This window comes from Fringilla coelebs (assembly GCF_963513975.1).
Source record: "Fringilla coelebs genome assembly, chromosome: Z".
Classification (NCBI taxonomy): Eukaryota; Metazoa; Chordata; class Aves; order Passeriformes; family Fringillidae; genus Fringilla; species Fringilla coelebs.
In genome coordinates, this window is record NC_140031.1 from 4,178,344 (window position 1) to 4,199,662 (window position 21,319).

A 21,319-nucleotide genomic window follows, 5' to 3' on the forward strand; every position below is an offset into this window, starting at 1 on the left:
AATAGCAGTTAAAGCTGGGCAAGTATCTTAATATTTATCATGCTCTTTAAATCGACTAGCTGTTCTGTTCTAAGAACAAAATCATAAATCAATGAAGAGATGCTGTGTTTTGTTATAAGTTTTCACTGAATAATTTCAGTGAGAGATTTTCACACTGAACGTCATTCAGCTTGGTAAGATAAATCACTTGATATTAGTATTAAATACGTTTTAAAAGTTGGTTTTCTTTACACCGTTTCTGAATGAACAATATATCCCCCTCCCTTCAGTCCCTGTCTCCTTCAGAAATTTTACGGAGAAAGAGGGGAAACAACAAGTAAAGTTGTTGGATTTTTTCCCCCACAGTATCTGTTTTATTTCTGCAAATAATTGATGCAAATGAACTAAAATGAGTATTGATCTGGGGACGAATCTAGTCCTAGAAAACTTATATGTTAGCAGCGAGCTTTATGAAGACAAAGGCTGTTAAAAGTTGTTACTTGTTTCACTTTTAATAGTATCAAGTGTAAAATTATCAGACTTGATGATTATAGGATGCATATTTAACTCCAAGGTGAAAAGAAGGTTGTCTGGTTTGTTTTAAGATTCAAGCAAGTACTACATAGGATAACAAGCTTCATAATTAAGAAATTTGATCCATTTTATTTTGCTGAAGTATCTGATCCATTTATTCAATGACTCTGCAGCCCCAGAGGTACCAGACCTCTTAAGACTCACAAAACTGCTGCTGTCCAGGAAGAGAAACAGAGAACGATACAGAGCTGGGAGGGGGCAGAGAGAGATTTTTATTGGAAGCTGTTAAAGTGGTTGCTATGAGACCTTCTCTAGCTAACACAGGCACAGCAGTGTGTGAGGCTGTTAAATCATAGCTCTTGCATTATACCTTCCTTTTCTGCCTTTTTTTTTTTCCCCCCCAACACAGCTATTATAGTTGTTTAAGATCAGAGAAAACACCTGCCAGTTGCTTTTTCTTCTGTTTCAGTCCCTTCTGCTGCTTCGTGCAAGATGGAGCTAGAAAATGCAATGCTCAGCTCCTCGAGCAGCTCTTCAGCAGGCTCCAGAGAGTACAAGGTGGTCATGCTGGGAGCAGGGGGAGTTGGCAAAAGCGGTAAGTTTCAACAACACTATTTTGGGAGAGAAGGGGTGAATTGGGAGCGTAAAGTTCACTGGAGAAGGACACAGTTTAATGAGTGGTTTCGTTCCTCTTTCTCTTGCACATGGCTTGGATAAAAGACTATAGTTCATGGCTGGGGCAATGAGTCAGCTTAATTTGTTACAGACCGAAACGCTGCAAGCCTTTTTAATTGGTTATTTGTGTAGGGCTGACCTTGGGTGTGTTGTGTGTCAGGAGGGAGCAGCCAGGCTGCTGCTGTGAGTTTAACAGCGAGCGCCTGTGTCACTCTCCCACTTGGTGAGGGCTGCTGCTTTGCTGGACAGTGTGGATGTAACTTGTTGGCCAGAGGGTCCTTGTGCTCAGGGCAGAAATCAAACTGACTGCAAAGTCAGCTATACAGCACAGAGCATGGGGGATGCCCCCAGTGGCTCTGTTTTCTTCCCCACATATTTTTTAAATTTTTTTAATTTTTTTTTTTTTTCTTTCCCCTGAGTGTCATCGTGGTTCAGCTGAGTTTAGTCTCCTCTCTGGTCTGGACAGGTACAGCATGCCTGCCTGAGTCTCACTCCAGGCTATGAGGCAGATTTGCAGCATATTTTAATATCCCTGTCTACAGCTGGCAAGATATGCTAGTGTCTGACAATGATATCTCTTCAGAGGAGTCATTATTTTCCCTGGACAGTGTTTTCTTTTTCCCAGATATTATCAGCTTTGATTTATTCTCGCTGCAACCAGCATTCTCTGTTCTTACAAAGACTTTGCTGAACACGCAGAGTTTGTCTCAGAAGTCAGAATATTGAGCTGGCCACACAACAAGAATTTGATTGCATCTTCTGGAAATTCAAAAGAACAACAGCAAGAGAAACAAAATTGCAAAAAGCAATATAATATAATGTAATGCATCTCAGTTAGATTCCAAGGAATTTTCAGGATAAATAGGTGAGACACTAAACTGCAATAACTGTGTATATCAAACAAGTTTTATTTATATTCAAGCAATAAGATGAAGCCTAGGTGCAAAAAGTAAAAAATTGTAAGTGAACATAATTTTATTTCTGTATCCACAATCTTTGTGTTTTTGTTGTACTTGGCTTCAACTTCAGTGGCACATCTTTCAGTGAAAGCTATTTCCCACCAGTATTACTTAACCAAGCAAACATTTCTTGCACAGATGTTACTATATAATCATCATATAAAATGGGAAAGAAGAAAACATTGGTAATCTTGGGGTAAATTTATGCAAATTCAGGTTATCTTTTCCATAGGAAAGCAGGTATCCAGGATGAGCCAGCTGGAACTTTCAGTATTTTTGTTTTCCTTATTTATGCATTTTTAGTTTCTTTTTTTTTTTTTTCCCAGAGTGTATCCAAAAGATGGAAGCAATTTCCCCCACCCGCAAACATATGTTTGTTGGAATAATGCAATTTTGAAAACTTGTTCACCACAAAGTATTACAAACTATACTACATTCATAGCATGACTGAATCACAACAACCAAACTTTACACAAACGTGGAGGAAATTTCTGAGTTTCCATTTACTGTTAGATAAGAGTTGAAATCACAAATTTAGTTTGTGTGTGTTCAGAAATGTTAGCTGTTAATTTAATGAGAAGAAAGCCTTTAAATCTGCAGATTGAACAAAATATGATACATCTCCAAAGCTGAGAAACACATAATTAACAAGTAGAATTGTGTGGTCTAGAGAAACTAAGATGGGATTGAGTGGAAATTTATGAAATTCCATAGGATTTTTGAAAATTTTCTCTTGTTATTATGAAAGTGAAACTCCTGTGAGAAAAAAAAATACCCCAGCAACTGAATACTATTAAGAGTTCATAAGAAAGGAGGTGGGCAGTTCAACATTTACTGGCTATGAACTTTTGATGTGTAATGGACCTGAAATATTTCAGTAGAATGCTGAAAGATAGTCCAACTGATAGAATTCAGAGAGAGAAAAAAAGTAAAAATAGATGTCGTTCTATAAATCATTAATTCATTCTGACTGTTACATAAACAGGATTAATTTACACTGGATTAAAAACAGAAAAAGGCCTTAATGACTACTTTCATTGTACAAGATGAGCTCTGCTTTCTCCTAGTGACCTAGATTCAATGTGTCCAGGATATTATGAATTCAGCCATGAAAGTGAATTAGAGTATAATAAGGATGAAAAAAAAAAATAGCTCAGCTTCCAGTTTTGATTTTGAGAAATCAGTGATACATGGTTTGATATATTGATAATATCCTGCCTTCTTTTTCCCATCTTCTCCCTCCTTTTTTGCTTTTAAGTCATGATAGAAACAGTAACAGCTGGGCTTGAATTTCTGAGTGGGAAACCTCTTTCGGATGAAAGCCTTTCCATCCCTCAATTCCTTCAAATATTAAATAATTCAGGTTTTGGAATGAATTTTCCATAGGAACGAGGCTGCAAAAATGTTAGATTTCTTTTTACTCTGGATGTATTCACTTCCAGATATCCCCTGGGCATTTTGGTCTTGTGGTTCCAGCCCTCCCCTGCTCTCTACCTGTGACACTTGTGCACGGGGTGGAATGAGAAGGAGGAGGCCAAAAATGGTTGTTTTTTTGGCATTGGATTAGTCAGGCTTGTCTCTTCACTTCTGTGCTCAAAGATGGCAGACAGTCCAGGAGGACAGCCAACATCCTTTTATTTGTCCTGTTCAGTGTGGTGTCAATTTCACAGGAATTGGTAAAAGATGAACTCTGTGCATCCCAGTCTGACACCCACCACATGCACAGTAATAATGTGTAAACTGAAAATGGTCTGAAAATTGTTACTTTGGGGTTCTCACATTTCAAAATCGGTTCTGGAAAACATGGACAAAGCTAGCTGTGAATTTTTATAGGAGCTGATTTCTGTACTGTAATTATGGACTATAGATTCCGTAGAATGAGTTATCCTTTCTAAGACTTATGAAAACAGAATCCTTTTTGTTTTCAGAGCATGAAAACATGTTGATTTCTTATGTTGAGTAAGTTGTGCTCGTTGTCAAGAACATCCAGTACAGGCTGATGCAAGTTCAGACCGGTTATGCGAGAACCAATAACTAAATTGAAATTAAACTGAATTGAATAAAGTAAATTTTGTATTGACTCTCACTCAATTATAGTCAAAATATCAAAATTATGTATTTCTAATTTTAGTTATGTTTCAATCAAGAATGTTAATTTGGCACCTGTTCTGCTCTTGTTTCATGACAAATATCAGGCCACCTCAGTGCCACTCAAACTTACATGAAGTTACCTGACATAAAGCTCAAACCCTGAGAACCTTGAAGATCCTGAAACCCATTTTGCTCACAAATGCCTTTAGAGAGCAGTAAACAAGGTGCTGTCATGGTCCTTGCCTGATGCAGATCAGACCTCTGGGGTTAGCTCTGTTTTTCAGTGTTGCAAATGAAAAAACATGCACAAAAGAGCCTTTCAATCCCATTGCTGCCTTCTATTTAGCAAACCTGTTACACTGATAACAATACTTAACTGCAGCACATTCTGCAAAACATTAGTGATGATTAACCCAGGGCTTGCAAAGTGACTGCTAAAATGAACAAATTGATGTTTCTGTGCAACTAAATAAAATAAAAAACCTCCCTCTGATGAAAAATTATTACCTAAGCAATCTCCACACAATGATCAGGTTGCACTGTAACCCACCTTTATGTGCATCTTCTTGGTTGAATAAAAATATGGTTTTAGTGCTTTCTTGGTTTTTTATTTGATTGTTTTTTCCCTAACCCTGGTTAACAATGATTTATTTAAGGCTGAACATGATCTACATTTATTCCAGGCAAATAAAATTACATGTTTATGCATAGCATAGGTTTATCATAGGTGTAAATTGAATTTCTATTTAGCTGTCTTATGGAAGTTTATTTCTCAGACAGATTGCCAGATGATCTGTTGCCACCATATAAAATTTGAAGATATTTTTTAAATAATTGCCTAAAGACTTTTGTAAAACTAGTATATTTCCTATTTAATTGTATATTTGAAAGTAGTTAGAAATGTATTTTCAAGCTTCAATCTTAAAAAGAATTTAAAAAATTGGAAGAGAAGAGATCAAGAAAAGATTCTCTCAAGGATATTGGAGGAATAGTGTGAGGAAATGTATTCTCAGACTGGGCTGTCTGAAGGAGGCATTCCTACCCATCGATTTCCTTGATTTTTGTTTTGTTTTATTTTGTTTGTTTTTTCCAGTGTGGTATAAAGGCTGTGTTTCTACAGATGTAGGTGACTCATCCAATTAATTTCAAGATCATGTGTACACAATAACTTCCAAAATGTGTGAAAACAATTATGTTCTCTGTGATGTGGGAACTTCACTATGAGGAATTAGATTAAATCTGCAATTTTCTTTCACTTATGTGCTCAATTGCCTTTTTTTTCTGGACCGGTTTTGCCTCTTATTCTGCCTTGATAAAGCAAATTGTGTGCCTATTATTTTCAAGCATGTCCTCATAACAAGAGTCCTCAGTAAATAGAGCACCATGGAGTGTTTGCTGGAGAGCTGGCCCACTGCAGCTGCTTGCAAACTCCCTGGAGATAAATTAATGTATGATCCAGGTTACACTGAAAAGGATGAAGGGCAAGGGAAGGGATTCCACTGGCATTAAAAGTGCTGAGCTTGAAAAGCACCACTTGGGCCTGCTGATGCCATTCTTACCCCACCACTGGGCTGGGTGACAGACATTGATCAAATACCTTTATACCTTTTTCTTTTTTCTTTTTTTTTTTTTTTTTTTTGGAGGGGTTGGTTTTGATTCAGTTTCTTATTTTCGCCCGGAATATTCTCAGGTACAGCCATGCTTCCCTAAATGCCTGGTAAATGAATCAAAGGAAAGGGTCTGGCCTTCTCTCATGTCCTGAGGCAAGCCAATCACCAGGATGAAGGTGTTGGATTTAGTTGATTCTCAGTATGAGTCAAGGTGAAAAAAGTTCCCTTTCAAGTGCTTGGGCATGCTGTGGATTAGAGTTAAGGCAAACTAAGTCTCTTTTTTACCCCTCAAAGTCAACACAAGTGTAATTTTTTTGCTGTTTTGATTTTTTCTTCTCCTCTAACTGCAAAAAAATGACAGTTTTTATTTAAGTGGAGAAAAAAATGGAGAAATTTATTAAGAAAGACGCAGATCTGTATGCCATCTGAAAATAATTGGTTGCTCCCTTATCATTCTCTGTCTGACAAGCAAACAAACAAACAAAAAAATTAATCCAGATTTTTATTTCCTTGGGAGTTTCAGGGAAATTATTCAACTTATTCCGATTTAAAAAGAAATAGAAAAGGAAGGATGAAAGAATTTATATCTTTTTACTAGAGGCAAACTTCCTTCTTGATAACAGTTCTGAAAAAATAAGGGTACTGACCATTCAAAATGTCATTTAAATTCCTTTGGTCACCTCATGGGGCTGCCTGCATAGTTCTGATGCAGAATTGCAGATGTTTAATGCAAAATAATAGTGGTGCACGCTGTATTTTTTGCCATGAAACATCACCTTGTAGAGAAGGGCCACCAATGCCAGACAATCTCATCCCAGGTATGGGTGACTTCCAGTTTTCTCATAAAACAGATTAAGCTCTAGAGATTGTACAGAGGCAGAGTTCCTGCTAGGTTTGTGATCTTTGATTACAAAGCTGTCCATGTGTTTTACTTTCCTTCACAGGTAGATAATTGAATTTTCTTCAATCTTGATGTTGTGTAATTCCAACTTCTGAACATATTGTCTTTTCTCTTTGTTAACAACTTCGAGAAAATCTGTGTTTTCTTTCAGTACTTGTAAACAATCATGAGTTCACACCTCGATCTTCTTTCACTGCAATACACTGAATATCTGAAACTTCACTTGTAGGACCTTATTTTCCTGCTCAGAGCATCTTGTATGCTTAATTATAGGGCCCTAATATTTCCACATCAACCTTCTGAGTATGAATTCCAAAAAATTGACATGCACTTCTATTAGTGGCCTTATTAGAAGAAAGATTGCCTGCTAGTTTCCTCTGTGGAGTTATTTTTGCTCCTCAGAGAATAATGAATCTTTTATTCAGTTGGAGTTCAGAGAGGTCACATACAGAGAAATATCTGTAGTAACTTGAAGCTATTTTCTCTTTCCCCCAGTGCAGTCACCTGCACTATCATATCTCTCATGATGACCTAAATTCTGCGTTTTCATATGTGTTATCTTATTTGGGACCCTTAAATCCAAGAATTCAAATTATTCTGGACCCTTTTCTGATATTCTTCATTTATCTTCAGTGTATATGTTATCCACTTAAAAGGATTAAATACATTATTTATTAACCAATTTCCTTTGCCTATGGGCAGACCTTGTGCACAGAATTGTTTGCCTCAGGGAAATGAGTAAAAGATGTTTTCATTATTTTGGCAGTTCACATAGTTCGATGGTTATAGGGGTGGAGGATTCAATTATCCCCTCTGTATTTAATGCAGGGGATTTCTGCATGTGAGATACCAACTTAGTGCTGAGAAATCTGACTGGAGTCCTGGATTCTTTAGCACTAGAAGATGCCTGATAAATAGGACAGAGTTCAAAGAAAACCAACAGATGATAAAAGGAGTGACACAGTTTGATTTATGATGACAAACGACTGCGACTATATTCAAATAGCTGCTGTAGACAGTAATTCATGATTCTTTATTGTGCAACTTGCATATGTATACAGAGATTCAGGGTAAATGGATGCAGCTGTGATGTGAAGGGGTTGATTTATCCAGCTTCTCCCATCATAAGTTCCAGATGATAAATATCCACCTGGATAAGGCAAACGAGCTGGTCACTTCCCTGCCCCTTTGGAACAGAGGATGGAGAACTCACAATATTTAATAGTAATGAGTATCAAGAGGAGAACACATATATTCCACAGTCTGAGGAGGAAAGCAGCCAAAATTGCTTCATGGAGAGTAAGAAGTGATGAAATTGCAGTCAGAACATGCACTATTAGAGGTGTACAAGATCTTCAAGGCAAACTTCCTTTGGTCAATAAGAAGGGCACGTGCCCTTGATGATTTGCTCAAAAGCAAGGTGGAGCAGATTGTGGAAGAGCCTTTGAAAGAACAGGCTGGTGAAAGTTTTGCTAGTCTAAGTGGTTTACATTAAGACAGAACAGGTTACAGAGGTTGAACACTACAGAGCACATATACCAGAACATTTAGAGTTGTCAAATCCTCTTACACAAGAGAAGGACTGCTATCATCCTCAAAATTATGAGATGTGTTAAAAATCATCAGGACTTTTGGCTGATGTGGCACTAATAATGGAGATATCCAACAGTTTTCTTTGTGTTCAGACTGCTAAACCAAGATGCTTAGGCTAGTCTCAAGATTGGATTTTTTTGTGATGTACAAAAAAAAGTCATTTATGTTACTCCAAACCAAACTAAAATGTGTCCTTCTGACTGTAAAGGCTCCAGTAGAACTGGAAGCATGCTGAGATAGCACCCTAAAGCTATGGACCACATCATGTGTGTGTTGGGTAGTGGTGCATGGATGGAAGGCTCACAGGTTTGTTAGGTCACCTCCTGCTTCCAAGGGTGGAAATGGAATTTAATGATTCAGGGTCTTCACCTACACTGCCTCTATGTGAACAATTATGTGAAGGACCCAAGGGAATGGCCTGAAGCTGAGCTGGGGGAGGTTTAGTTTGGATATCAGGAAAAAGTTCTCCCCCAAGCAGGTGTTTAGGCAGTAACAGGTTCCCCAGGGAATGCTCACAGCACCTGACTGACAGAGATCAAGAAGCATTTGGAAAATGCTCTCAGGCATGGGGTGGGATTCTTGGGGATGGCCCTGCTGGCGGCCAAGAGATGGATTTGATGATCCTCCTAAGCCCCCTCCAAGTCAGGGTATTCTATCATTGTGAATGATTAGCACTCACAGAAGGTTATATTAATGAGTCTGCTTTTCATGGTGTTTCATTAAAGCAGAGCTTCCCTCAGAGGGAGGATTTCAGCGACTTGAGCACCGCTCAGCTTTTCCCATTCACAGTGCTTGCTATAAAGAGACAGAAAACCTTCTGGGCTATTCCTCAGCAACAGGAATTGGACTATCAAGGACTCTCCTAGCTCCAGCCACACACAAATCTGCCATTTGAAATGCCCAGACTGAAGACTCAAACAAGGGAACTAGCACTGTTTCATGACAATGGCTGGGCACTGCCGGTATCTTTGCTGTAAACAATCTGCTGAGGCAGCCACAGGAATTGCTTCCCTTCCAAGCCATCCCTGCTGCTGAGCCCAGCCATCTGCAGCATTTTTGGCATGTGCTATCTGCTAGAATTTGGATGAGATTAATTCCATTAGGGACACTCTTGAAAGCACAATTAAGAATTTTTTTTTTCTTCTTTTTCTTCTGTTGCTTCTTTCATCTCTTCTCTTTCTATACTTTCAATTTTATTCCCTTCCTTTCCTCTGGTAATCCTTTTCCACTTTTAATTTGTTCTTTGACTTTAATTAGTCTCCCTTTATGCCTGCAAGCTTGTCTAATTTTCTTTCCTGGAAGCTGGGAGTCTCATCATGCTCACACAACTCCAGTGACAGGAATTGGGTGCTACCAGAGTGTGGTGCAGGGTCCCAGTTTCAGAGGAATTGTGTTGGGAAGACACTGTTCTGCAAGCCCTGGAAATCTGCTAAAACATTACCTGCCCACTAAGCAGTGGATTTTCCCCACCACTTTGTTTCAAAGTGGTGGGGAAAATCCAAAAGATGAGGGTGTCAATGTGTGCATAAAAGACTATCTCAGGAGATGCCAAGCTGTGTATTGATGCCAAAGTCTCAAAAAAAGTTATGTTTTCAACACATATAGTCAGTGTTTTATCTTTTCATTAAAACCCTAGAACTAAACTAGGTATTTCAGAGGTCCCAAAGGTGGCTTAACAAATGTTTATAAGTTTTAAAAATTAATTTCATAAGATTTGGCAAAGTAAGAGCTGTAATCAGCTGAGAGACTGATGCACATAGTTCTTCAGTTTACACTGACTACAGTTATGAGAGGAGCTGTTGTGTAATTTCTTTCCTTGCAATCTCATTGAAGTGCTAATGTAATTCTGTAATTCTTGTCCACTTTCACAAGCCCAAAATAAATGAGTCCTAGCTGAAATCATGTTCATTTCAAATCCTGATTACTTTACTAACTTGATTGCTCTGTCAGATGCTGTGATTCCTCCAGTAACTTTGCTGGCTGACTACCTGCAGGACAGCTTGTTGTGTTACACTGAGCTTTTCTCTGTTGAACAGGATCTGCTGTGTCTTAACAGAAATATCTCTTTAGCAGCTTGCAAAATGTGTACTGTTATTTTAAATTTTCATTCAGGGTGTTCAAAACCAAGCCCAAGTGTTGTCAAATTCTCAGTTGTTTCAAAACAGCAGCTTCTTAAGTCATCCAGAATGCCTGGCAAGCTTTAAAAATCCCCCTTCTCTAAATTTTTTCTGGACTTTCTAATATAAAAATTATGTTCTCAATTTGATTAAAAAGCAGTCATTAGACATTTTCTTCATGGTGAATAATCTTACTTGGGCTGCCTGGTGACATGATCATTTGATCACTCATCACTCACAGCATGCCAGAGCTCTGCTCTGGGCAGTATCTGACACTGGGCACAGCCCAAGGATGTATACCTGGGCTTCAGGAGGCTTCCATATGTTTGTAGATAAGCTCTAGAAACACATTATTTCTCTCCTGGGATTCGAGGAGAAAAAGAACAATCTATGACATCATACAACTATATCATGTTTAATATATGAGCTCCAGAAACCCATGAGCTTCAGAAACCAGGTTCTTGTGCCTTTCTTCCACTTAGAGCAATTTCAATGGATTTCCCAGAGTAAAAAAAATAAGTGAATTTGCAACATAATCTCTCTCTCTGTGCACAGTCTGTTTACTAGTCTGTTCCTATAAAAGTGGAAGTCAAAAGCCCCATTTTTTAAATCTTTCCCAAGATGCTTAGAAGTTTTCAAATGCCTGACATAACAAAGAGTGCATCACATAAGCTTCCTTTTTTTTTTTTTCTTTTTTTCTCGCAGGTAACGTGCTCAAAGTGACAATTGGCCTCTGAATTGGCCTCTGATATTTGATGATGAGGAAGGGGTTAGAAAAAAGTCAAAAGAGAAGATATAAAAGAAGCAATCCAAGTAGTTCTCATGGGAAATATTAACAGGCATCAACAATTAAGAATAGAAAACCAGAAAAAAATAGAAACATAGAAAAGGATTCAGAAAACAGAAAACTAGCAACAGATGAATAAAGGAGTGATAAAGGAGCAAAAGGATAGAAGGAAAATGCAGAAATTTTTACTTCAAAGAGCATTGGTTTCAGATGCTGTCTTTCCACTGCAGTTACCCTACAAGCTGCTAATAGTCCATGGTCACCTCCTATATATGATGCAGATACTGGTAGCCAAAATACACAGAGGTCATGTTAGGGGGTCATTCTCCTGCCTCTGTGAACTTCTTAACCCATGTTTCTCACTCAGTGGCTCTCTGGAGCAGGAAACTGCAGAGGCATCACCTCAGCCGTAGACTGGCATGGGTCAACATCTTCTGCCAGGTAACGAGCCATAGGACAAGAGAAAACATCTTCAAGTTGTGCCAGGGGAGGTTTAGGTTGAAAACTAGAAAATATTTCTTCAGAGAGAGGATGCTCAGGCATTGCAAAAGGCTGTCCAGGACAGTGGTGGATGCACATTTCTGGAAATATTAAAAGAGCTTGTGCGTGTGGAGGTTAGGGACATGGTTTTGTGGTGATCCTGAGTTAGTGACTGAGCTTGATGATCTCAGGGAACTTTTCAAACCTCAATTTTTCCATGATTCTGTGATTCTAAGTCTTCTGAGCACAGGCCTTTTTTGCTCTCCTCAGCCATGTACAAAGCTGATTAAATCTGACATTAATATAAATTTATGGGGTGCTAGGCAAAGCGATGCTTCTTGTGTCTGGTGTTCTGACAACCATCCAGAATGGAGAGGAGTCTGTCTGTCCCAGCCTCAGCAATATGCAACACCCTGTGAAATCAGTGGGAGGCACAGCATTTATCAGGCTCTCCTGTGTTCTCTGAAGAACTAGATTCCTCCTGACACAAAAATCTTCAGCGGAATTATGAATCACAATGATGCTAGAGGAATATTGTCTTTGGTTCTAAGAAATAAAATTCTGTTTTCCCCCAGTTTGGGAAAAAAATGGCAAGATGCAAAACAAATATATGAGTTTCTATATGTTTTCTTTTATCCTTTGTGGCCCAGCTCTTACCTTTGCTCTCACTCCCCAGCTTTTACTGCTCATAACAATATAAACAAACCACTACTTCACTATAATAAATTTTGAACAAGTGGCAGTAGGAGGAAAAATCTAAACAAAGTGCCAGTGACTATAAACAGATTTAAATACACATATCCCTGAAACATGCTCATGAAAAGTTTATTTACTGTAAAGTAACACGCATTTTCACTCTTTAAGGAAAATAGTTGTTAGTGTCAATGTGTTATTCAAAGAATTTATGGAAAGCTGTGCAAAACCCAGCAAGATAACAACTTGGGCTGATTGACAGTGACAGCATATTTAAAGAATAGGATTACTTGGTGATTGAAGGTTTATTTTCTTTATTTTCATTTACCTAAAAATTACTATGGATCGAATTGCTTTGCAAAGCTGTGTTTTATGCTTCTAAAGCATCACTGTACGTACTGGATGAGTTTTAGTATAATAAGTTTTTAGCAATACTTAAACCCATTTTGTGTGTTGGGATATTTAGGATGGTGTAATTCAAATACATTTTCAAGCTTGTGAATGAAATGCATTTCTGATTGGCTGCAAGTAGGAAAAATGTGGAAATTTAAATTTTTATTCCAGTAAATTGTTAATTGTTCCCTTTCTGACCCCGAGCGTCGTAAATAAAGTTAGCAAAAATCATAGACAGTGAATACTTTACAGGGTTGGAGCACTTGGGAATATCTGTAGCACCACTGATGTTAATTTAGTCACAACAAAAAGCAGGATGTGGACTGGGAGCTGATGAGATATGCTGTGGTAGACATGGTTGCTCAGGAAATGACCTAGGTAGACACAATACCAGTTTGTACTGTGATGAAAGTTTCTGAGGGAATCAAGTATTTCCCTGGCTCACAGTCAGAGTTCAATGCCATAGACAAATACCATGAATAATTCTTTTCAGGTTTAGTGTATACCAAGCTGCTAAATAATCATTAAGATGTTGGTGAAGAATTACTCCCCTCTGAGTACTAATTCCTTCCACCCACTTCTATCTCTTTTCTTCTTGCAGGGTCTCCCTTTAAGTATATGACAGAATTTATGAGAGAAGTAGGAAATGTAAAATATCACCTGTTTATGATGGTAAATGGTGTAGAGCCCATGCTATCTTTCAAAATTCTTTTTTTTCCCCCATAAAGTTACTGTAAGTGTATTTCCTGTCAATAAAATATTTCACCAGGAAAATGGCAACGTGGAAGGACTTAGATTTACATCTACTGGGAACAGATTTTTCTGTTCCCATTTTATTTTATTTATATGTCTAGTTTATTTCTGCATTTTTATTAATCTCACGATGTTTAACATACGATGAATTTCTCACAGTGGCACAGTGTTTAAAAGTTACCTATCTTCAGAACCCTCTCTAGCTAAACTGACAACCAAGTACATATTTGTTTACTTAGTGGAAAACCAAGATAGGATGGGCCTTATTTGTTCTGTCAGTGTCTTGTGTGTCATATCTGTTCAGCTCAGTGATTACTGTCAGTATTGTGGCATTTAAAAGAAGACCTGAAGAGGGTGGAAATGCGATTTGTGTTCTGTGCTGCCTCACACATCACAAAGAAAACTGGCAGCTTGACCTTAGCAGCAGAGCAGAAAGAATACAACTCTTTTTTTTGCACACTGAGAGTTCCAGCCAAATGAATGCATCTTAATGGGGAAGTCACTCACGCCAGAGTAGGTGGGGAGGGAAGCAGGGAAATATTGTGCAGCTGAAGAAAAAAAAAAAAAAAAAAGCAGTGTTTATTCCTGACTCTCTCTTTGAAATTACCATAGATTGCCTTGACCCCTATTTTCTACCCTACCTACTGAAATATCTGAATTAAAACAGTTAAAGCAGTGTGTGGTTAAATGGGATGGAGCAGAGAGAGGGAAAGATGTAGGAATTGCCCTTGTGATTTCTGTAGGATTGGAGAGAACATCAGAGAATATTGTGTCCAGCTAATATTAGAACACAGTTTATAAGAGCATTGAAAAAGCAATGAGCCTCAGGAGTGTTTTGTGTTTGATACATTATGGAAGAGAACAGCTAACAGGATTAATATTCCTGGGCTACAGGAAAGCTTCTAAAGTTTAAAACCCAAGCATTTGGTTAAGGAATTACAGTGGATTGATTACAACCAACATCCTAAAGCAATTATGGTGGATTGATTCAGCTACTTGCTCACTTCCCAGTCCTACAGGAAAGAAAGAAACAGGAAGAGAGGGAGGAAGGGAAGGAAGGGAAGGAAGGGAAGGAAGGGAAGGAAGGGAAGGAAGGGAAGGAAGGGAAGGAAGGGAAGGAAGGGAAGGAAGGGAAGGAAGGAAGGAAGGAAGGAAGGAAGGAAGGAAGGAAGGAAGGGAAGGAAGGAAGGAAGGAAGGGAAGGAAGGAAGGAAGGGAAGGAAGGAAGGAAGGGAAGGAAGGAAGGAAGGAAGGAAGGAAGGAAGGAAGGAAGGAAGGAAGGAAGGAAGGAAGGAAGGAAGGAAGGAAGGAAGGAAGGAAGGAAGGAAGGAAGGAAGGAAGGAAGGAAGGAAGGAAGGAAGGAAGGAAGGAAGGAAGGAAGGAAGGAAGGAAGGAAGGAAGGAAGGAAGGAAGGAAGGAAGGAAGGAAGGAAGGAAGGAAGGAAGGAAGGAAGGAAGGAAGGAAGGAAGGAAGGAAGGAAGGAAGGAAGGAAGGAAGGAAGGAAGGAAGGAAGGAAGGAAGGAAGGAAGGAAGGAAGGAAGGAAGGAAGGAAGGAAGGAAGGAAGGAAGGAAGGAAGGAAGGAAGGAAGGAAGGAAGGAAGGAAGGAAGGAAGGAAGGAAGGAAGGAAGGAAGGAAGGAAGGAAGGAAGGAAGGAAGGAAGGAAGGAAGGAAGGAAGGAAGGAAGGAAGGAAGGAAGGAAGGAAGGAAGGAAGGAAGGAAGGAAGGAAGGAAGGAAGGAAGGAAGGAAGGAAGGAAGGAAGGAAGGAAGGAAGGAAGGAAGGAAGGAAGGAAGGAACAGCATTATTTTTCTTCTCTTCCCTCCTTGTTTATAACCTGACTATTTATTTTTTTCTCACTTTTTTTTTTTTTTTTTTTAATAAACATGATAGTTTGAGACTGACTGCTGCTGGCATGGAGGTAATTGTGTTGTACACCTTACGCATGTATGGTTCTCCTGAAGGCCACCTAAAATATTCTCTGTCCAGCTGTGTTTCTGGGGAACACCACCACTGAATCCAGCTGAGTCTTATGGTCAGGTGATGAGGTATTTACATTAGTGCTTGAATTCCACACAGGAAGAAGTCTATGGCACAGCACTTTTTCTGCAGCTGAAATGTGGTTAGCCCATTTGAGCATAATTAATGATAATTTTTGGGGTTTTTGGTTTTGTTTTTTTTTCAAGGCATGGTGATATCTTGGCCTTGTCAGCATTTTTGGCAAGTTTTTAGATCTGCTCAGTGGCAGGGAATGGTGATTCAGAACTGCAGTAGTCAGTACTGAAGAATGCAGTGAACAATACTGATAGTTATTAAAGACAGATGAGGTTTTGTCCCTTTCTTTCAAGTAAAATAATTTAATAGACAAAAATGCCACAAAAATATAAAATAATAAATATATAATATATATAATATATATTTTATGTTATATTTTATATTTATAATATACAATAAATATAAAGGTATATAATCATTATATATATATATATAATAAAAAAATATAAAATAACCCCTCCTTATTTACTTCTCTATTTCATCAGATCTAATATAGTGCTTAAAACTGTGGTTTGTGGGAGTATATTTCCGTGTTGTTTCCCCTGTCACTCTCTTGGGCCACACTTATTTTTGAAAAATGCATATGTATTTGTTAATTTTTGGACATTAAAAAGATGCAGAAATCTCAAGTGAAGTCCTGTCTAATAGTCTCTAGACAGCCATAAATCTTTGCTCAGATTTTAATTTTCAATTTTTCAATTCATGAATGTGCCTGATTAATAAACTCATCATTTACTTATAAATAAAAAGAAATTTCAGTTACATCATGTGTAGCAATCAAATCCCCGTCTTGTGGCAGCTGGTGCATATGCTGGTTGAATTGGGAAAGCTATTGCAAACATAATTAATGAGTAAGTGTAAGTATCTTTCTGTCTAAGCTTCCCAGTATCCTGACACTGTAGCTTGGGGCCACTTTGCTCTGTTTATCCGATGGCAAAACTTGTATTGAAAGACAGAATCTGTGATTTATATATTTTGTCCTGTTTTATGGTCTAGTGTCCTGTTTCTCATCTGCTCCAGTTTCTCATCAGTAAAATGAGACCAGAGGTAGTTGCCTTCCTTTGTATGCAAGAAGCTCTCTGAACTTCAAACGCAAAATACCTTTTTAAAGCTGTTAATTGTTACATCTTTGCAGATATTTCAGCCACAAGCTGCCATTATGTGCAGCACAGTGCCATAACTGCTACCAGGTGACAAGTTCTTTGAACTCTATCCAGCAATGCCACCTCAATAATCAAACTAAGAGATAACCCTAAATGTGAGATAAATTCTGTAAAGGTGATACAACTAGGCATAATGGCTCAAGGTAAGAGAATCTACAACACTTTCTGGTAAATTAAACAACCTGTAAAATCTGCGTGTATCTCTTCAAACAGAACCTTGCAGACAATACCCAGGTCTAGATGAGATATTAGGCAGATATTCCTGGCTGTGAAGGTGGTGAGGCACTGGCACACATCAGCTGTGGTTGTCCCATCCCTGGAAGTGTCCAAGACCAGGCTGGATGGGACAAACCTGGGATAGTGGAAGGTGCCCCTGCCCATGACAGGGAGTGGAACCTCAAGGTCTCTTCCAACCCAAACTGTTCTATGATTCTGTAATACTTAATAGCTAAATTTACTGGATTGTTGAGCAGATGTGGAGGCACAACCAGCTCCTTCTGGTCCATGTTTTGGGCAGGATCCAGCTTTGTTCCACTTCTCTAAGATTTGCTCCCAAACAGAAACTCCAGGAGACAAAATAATAGTTTATTCCAAACCATGGTGGACTTACATGTGGCACATCGCTTTAGGCATTCAAGACTCAGGCAAATGTGGGATTTGCCAGAAAGAAGCATTCAATAAATTCTATGGGGAGAAATTTGGATACTAAAGCTGAGTAATCCATATAGTATTCTGAATCCAGATGTCTGGGCTCTCTGAAGTTCATGGATTGAGGATGGCAGTATTAGACACTGCTTTCTATTTCTTGAGACAAACCTGGATTAGTGAGCAACTGGGATGTAAAATTGTCAAAAGGTAGATGGGAATAGCCATAATTCAGCTCTGGGCAAAGGTGATTGATGTAATTGATACCAAGAGTTTTTGAAAATGATGAATTGTAGCATTCAGTAGCAGTTCCTATTAATGCAAAGTTTAACAGTGTTTCCTCTTCTTTATATATATCTGACAGAATAACTCAATTTTTTTTTTTTAGTATATCTTTCCTCTATTAAAACCATCCATAGCTGTGGTGAAAAGAATGGCCTTGTTTAAACAGAAAATATATAGTGTACTCATCAGTGTGATGTGTATCTTCCTTGGACCTTAATCCATTCAGTATGTGAGATTTTTCAGTCCCTAGCCTAAAGAGCTAGTTTCTTTTAGCTCCTACAGGGTGATGAATTTAACTTTGGCATTCCCTAACACAGCAACCTTCAACATGCCCACAGGCAAAGATCCCAGTTACATTCCACTTTTGTTAAAGCAAGTTAGATTTATGAATTTTTTATTTTCAGCAAGGCAAGCAGTAAGCACAGACTCTCCTACTGCAATCTTCTTTTCATATATTTTGCAAGGGAAACAAGTTAGCTTCTACATATAGACAAAAAGAGGAATCAGTTATTTATACAGTCTTAATTTTGTTTGCAGAAGGTACCCTGGATTTTTGTAGATATTTTACAAAATATATGTTACTGCGAATAGTTTTAGGGATCTCTTAAGAAAGAAGCAACATCACAAAGTACATCTCTGCAAGGAATATTTTTAATCTTAGAACAGCCAGGTTTCCCAGAAATGCAGGATTGAAGGCAGCTGACAGCTCGCAGGACTTTGCTTTGCTTGCATTCAGGCAGACAATTCTTACTAGACAGTCACTTGATATTCATAGCTTCACTGAAGCAAGTCAAGTCAACAGTTTCAAAATGGTATCACCATATTTAGAGGGTTTGGTGAACGATGAGTCAGAGCTTTGTGGAGCAGACATCTCTCCTGACATCGATATCACTTTGTCTGCCGTGCTTCGCGCTTTCGCTGGCACTTGTTCTTGATTGATCTCTTGTTCTGCACCACTTGATCCATCACGGTCAGCCATCCACGGGCATGAAAAATTCATCCTGAGACAACAAATACTTTGTAGCCTATGATATTTATTTCCCTTGGGTTTCAAGACAATTAATTCCTCCAGAGAGCAGAAAACTTAGGGATAATAGCAATTCTGGCGTTTCTGGGGTGAGGGCAAGCGCAATTGTGTGTCTCCATTCCCTCACACAAAAATAAAGATAGCATGTTACAAAGGTGAATTATCTAAATAATCAACAAGTAATTCAACTGAGTGGGTATGCAAAGGAATTAATTTCTTTCTTTATGCTAAGTAGCACTTAAGACTGTGCACTAAATTTCCAGAAAGTTGTATAGATCTATATCAGCAGCAATTTTTTTGTCAGGAGAGTTCCCTTTTTAAACTAGATATCTTACATAGATAAATAAATTCCAATATGTCTTGGTGTTGCTATACCTTTATTTGTAAAATGCCTACTTGTCTGGGTCAGATTTAGTCTCTCACAAACCTAATAGCCCTGTAAGGTGTACTTCTCTCTAAACTTGCAGTTGACATCAGCTTTTTCACCACAAAAAGCTTTTCCAACTGAAAGAACTGGGATAATATTCTGCCTCTAGATACTATGGAAAATCTGAAATGAAAACTGTGAAATCAGACATAATTAGGTTCAAGAGGTGAATAGAGAGCTCTTAAGTCACAGGCCAAAGTCCTATCCCTGAGATTAACTTTCCTCTTTAGAATGGGAGTCAAATTTACAAATCATTAGACCTAAAAAATGTGATATTTGATAAATGCTCTCTGATGCCTTTTAGGCTATTTCCTGTAAGACAAAGTGGCATCTGAAACAATCAAAGAGACAAATGAAGTGAGAACTTTGCATAAGAGACAGATGATATGTAATTTAAGCTATCTAGTGGCTGACTACAGTAATTGAGTTGAATAAATTGCTTACCTCCACAAGCAGCAGAGTTGTCTGGTGCAATATGTGTAAACAGCTCGTGAACATGGGGTGGAGTGGGCATAACTGAGGTGAGGGGGCCCAAATCATGCACCTGCTTGTGCCTAGGCTCTTACCCTTAACTTGTGCTTCTCCCTGTCACCATATATTAATATTAAACAGATATCTAGTTTATATATTTTCTATATGCATAGAAATAAATAAATTTATTTTTTTCTCTTTTGGAAAAAATAGGTATTTTCTCTTTACGTTTCAAATGCTGTGTCATATTACAATTCCCGTGTCACTGCAATATAGGGCATTTCTTCTTACATTATTTTGCCTAATACTAAATCTGTAATATTTGCTGAGAACTGACATAAGTCTGATGAGAGCAATTTATTGGAATTTTTACAGCTGCTTTGTGCGTGTTCACGGATGCAGCAGCCCCACTAGTGAACACTGCAGGTCAATCCCAGTCGCCCCTGACCAGTGCTGTGCTTGTAATGAGCTGCATTCCATTAAAATGTCAAAAGACATTGAGGAGAAACTCATGTTTAGATGTAACTGGGCAATTCTTCAGGTGACTAGATTTCCAAAAGCAGAATGATATCATGTCACTCTCTTATTTGTGGTAGCCTCCATGAAAGGAATTTCCTTGGCCATACCATTAAAATGGGTCTTATAGAGAGAGGTTCCTATCAGATGATGTGTATTGGAAAGTTTGCCTGCATCTGAAAATACTCTCTCTGTTTGAATTCTGTTTCTGTCAGATCATTATTTGGTAGAGTCAATTAATTTTCAGACTGTTTTTCATGCAGCACAGGACATGGTTTGTCCTCTTGGCTACCTGGGCTCACTGCTGGCTCATGCTGGACCTGTTTTTTCACCAGCACCCCAAGTTCCCTTTCCCAGGGCTGCTACTTGGCCACTCATCCTGAAGTTTATGCTTGTGCCCAGCATTACTCTGTCCCAGATGCTGAATCTGTCATTTGCTCTTGTTGAACTCCACAGAAGGGATGTTTGCCCAATGCTCCTGTCCTGAAGAAAGTCAGCCAAGAGGGATCTTCTAAGAATCCAGTTTCTATCGCTCCTCTAGACCCCATCTTGAAAGTCAATCATAAAAATGAAATGGATTTTATACCAATTTGCTGAATATCTTGCTCTCCAGCAGCTATTGGACAAACCCCAGGGATTTCCCTGGCTTTCTTCTGTTTCTCTTTCTGGTGAGCTGTATCAGAACACTCAGTGCATAGCCAGACCTCAGGAGTAAGAAAGGTAAAGATGAGGCCCTCTAGAATGAAAGAAGCATTGGGAAAAACATCAGGGTTTCTTTTAGATCCTTGTCACCACATAAAGCTACTTAGCAGAAAATGCACCTGAAATCAGATCAGGTGTTCAACAGCTTCAATATATGGCTTTCCAGAAGGCTCCAAAGGACAGCAATGCAAACCACCCAGCCTTTGTCAGATTCAAAGGGGATGGAACCTGTCTCAAATCTCATTTAATAGCACATCAATACTAGCTACAAGTCTCGTGGAGAAGATTACAGCAAACAACGTCCCTTTATGAGAGAAATTACTATTGTCAAGTGTCTTGAAATATATAAAAGTAAGCTAAAGCCCAATTTCTGTTAAATATTTTACTTTTCAAAACTGATGTGCAGTTACTCCAAAACCAGCTCTTTACAAAAATCAATTCAGTAATTGCAAAATAGTAAAAAACGT

General features: G+C 38.5%; 1 protein-coding gene across 1 annotated transcript in view; it reads left to right on the forward strand.

Annotated features, from left to right (window-relative positions):
- Positions 1-1,005: 1,005 nt before the first annotated feature.
- RIT2 (Ras like without CAAX 2) overlaps positions 1,006-21,319 on the forward strand; it is a gene marked incomplete at both ends in the record, with an annotated part of 172,452 nt that continues 152,138 nt past the window's right edge. The window contains one exon of the mRNA XM_084225623.1: positions 1,006-1,108. Within this exon, the coding sequence (XP_084081749.1) occupies positions 1,006-1,108 (103 nt within the window). The remainder of the gene's footprint in view (positions 1,109-21,319) is intronic.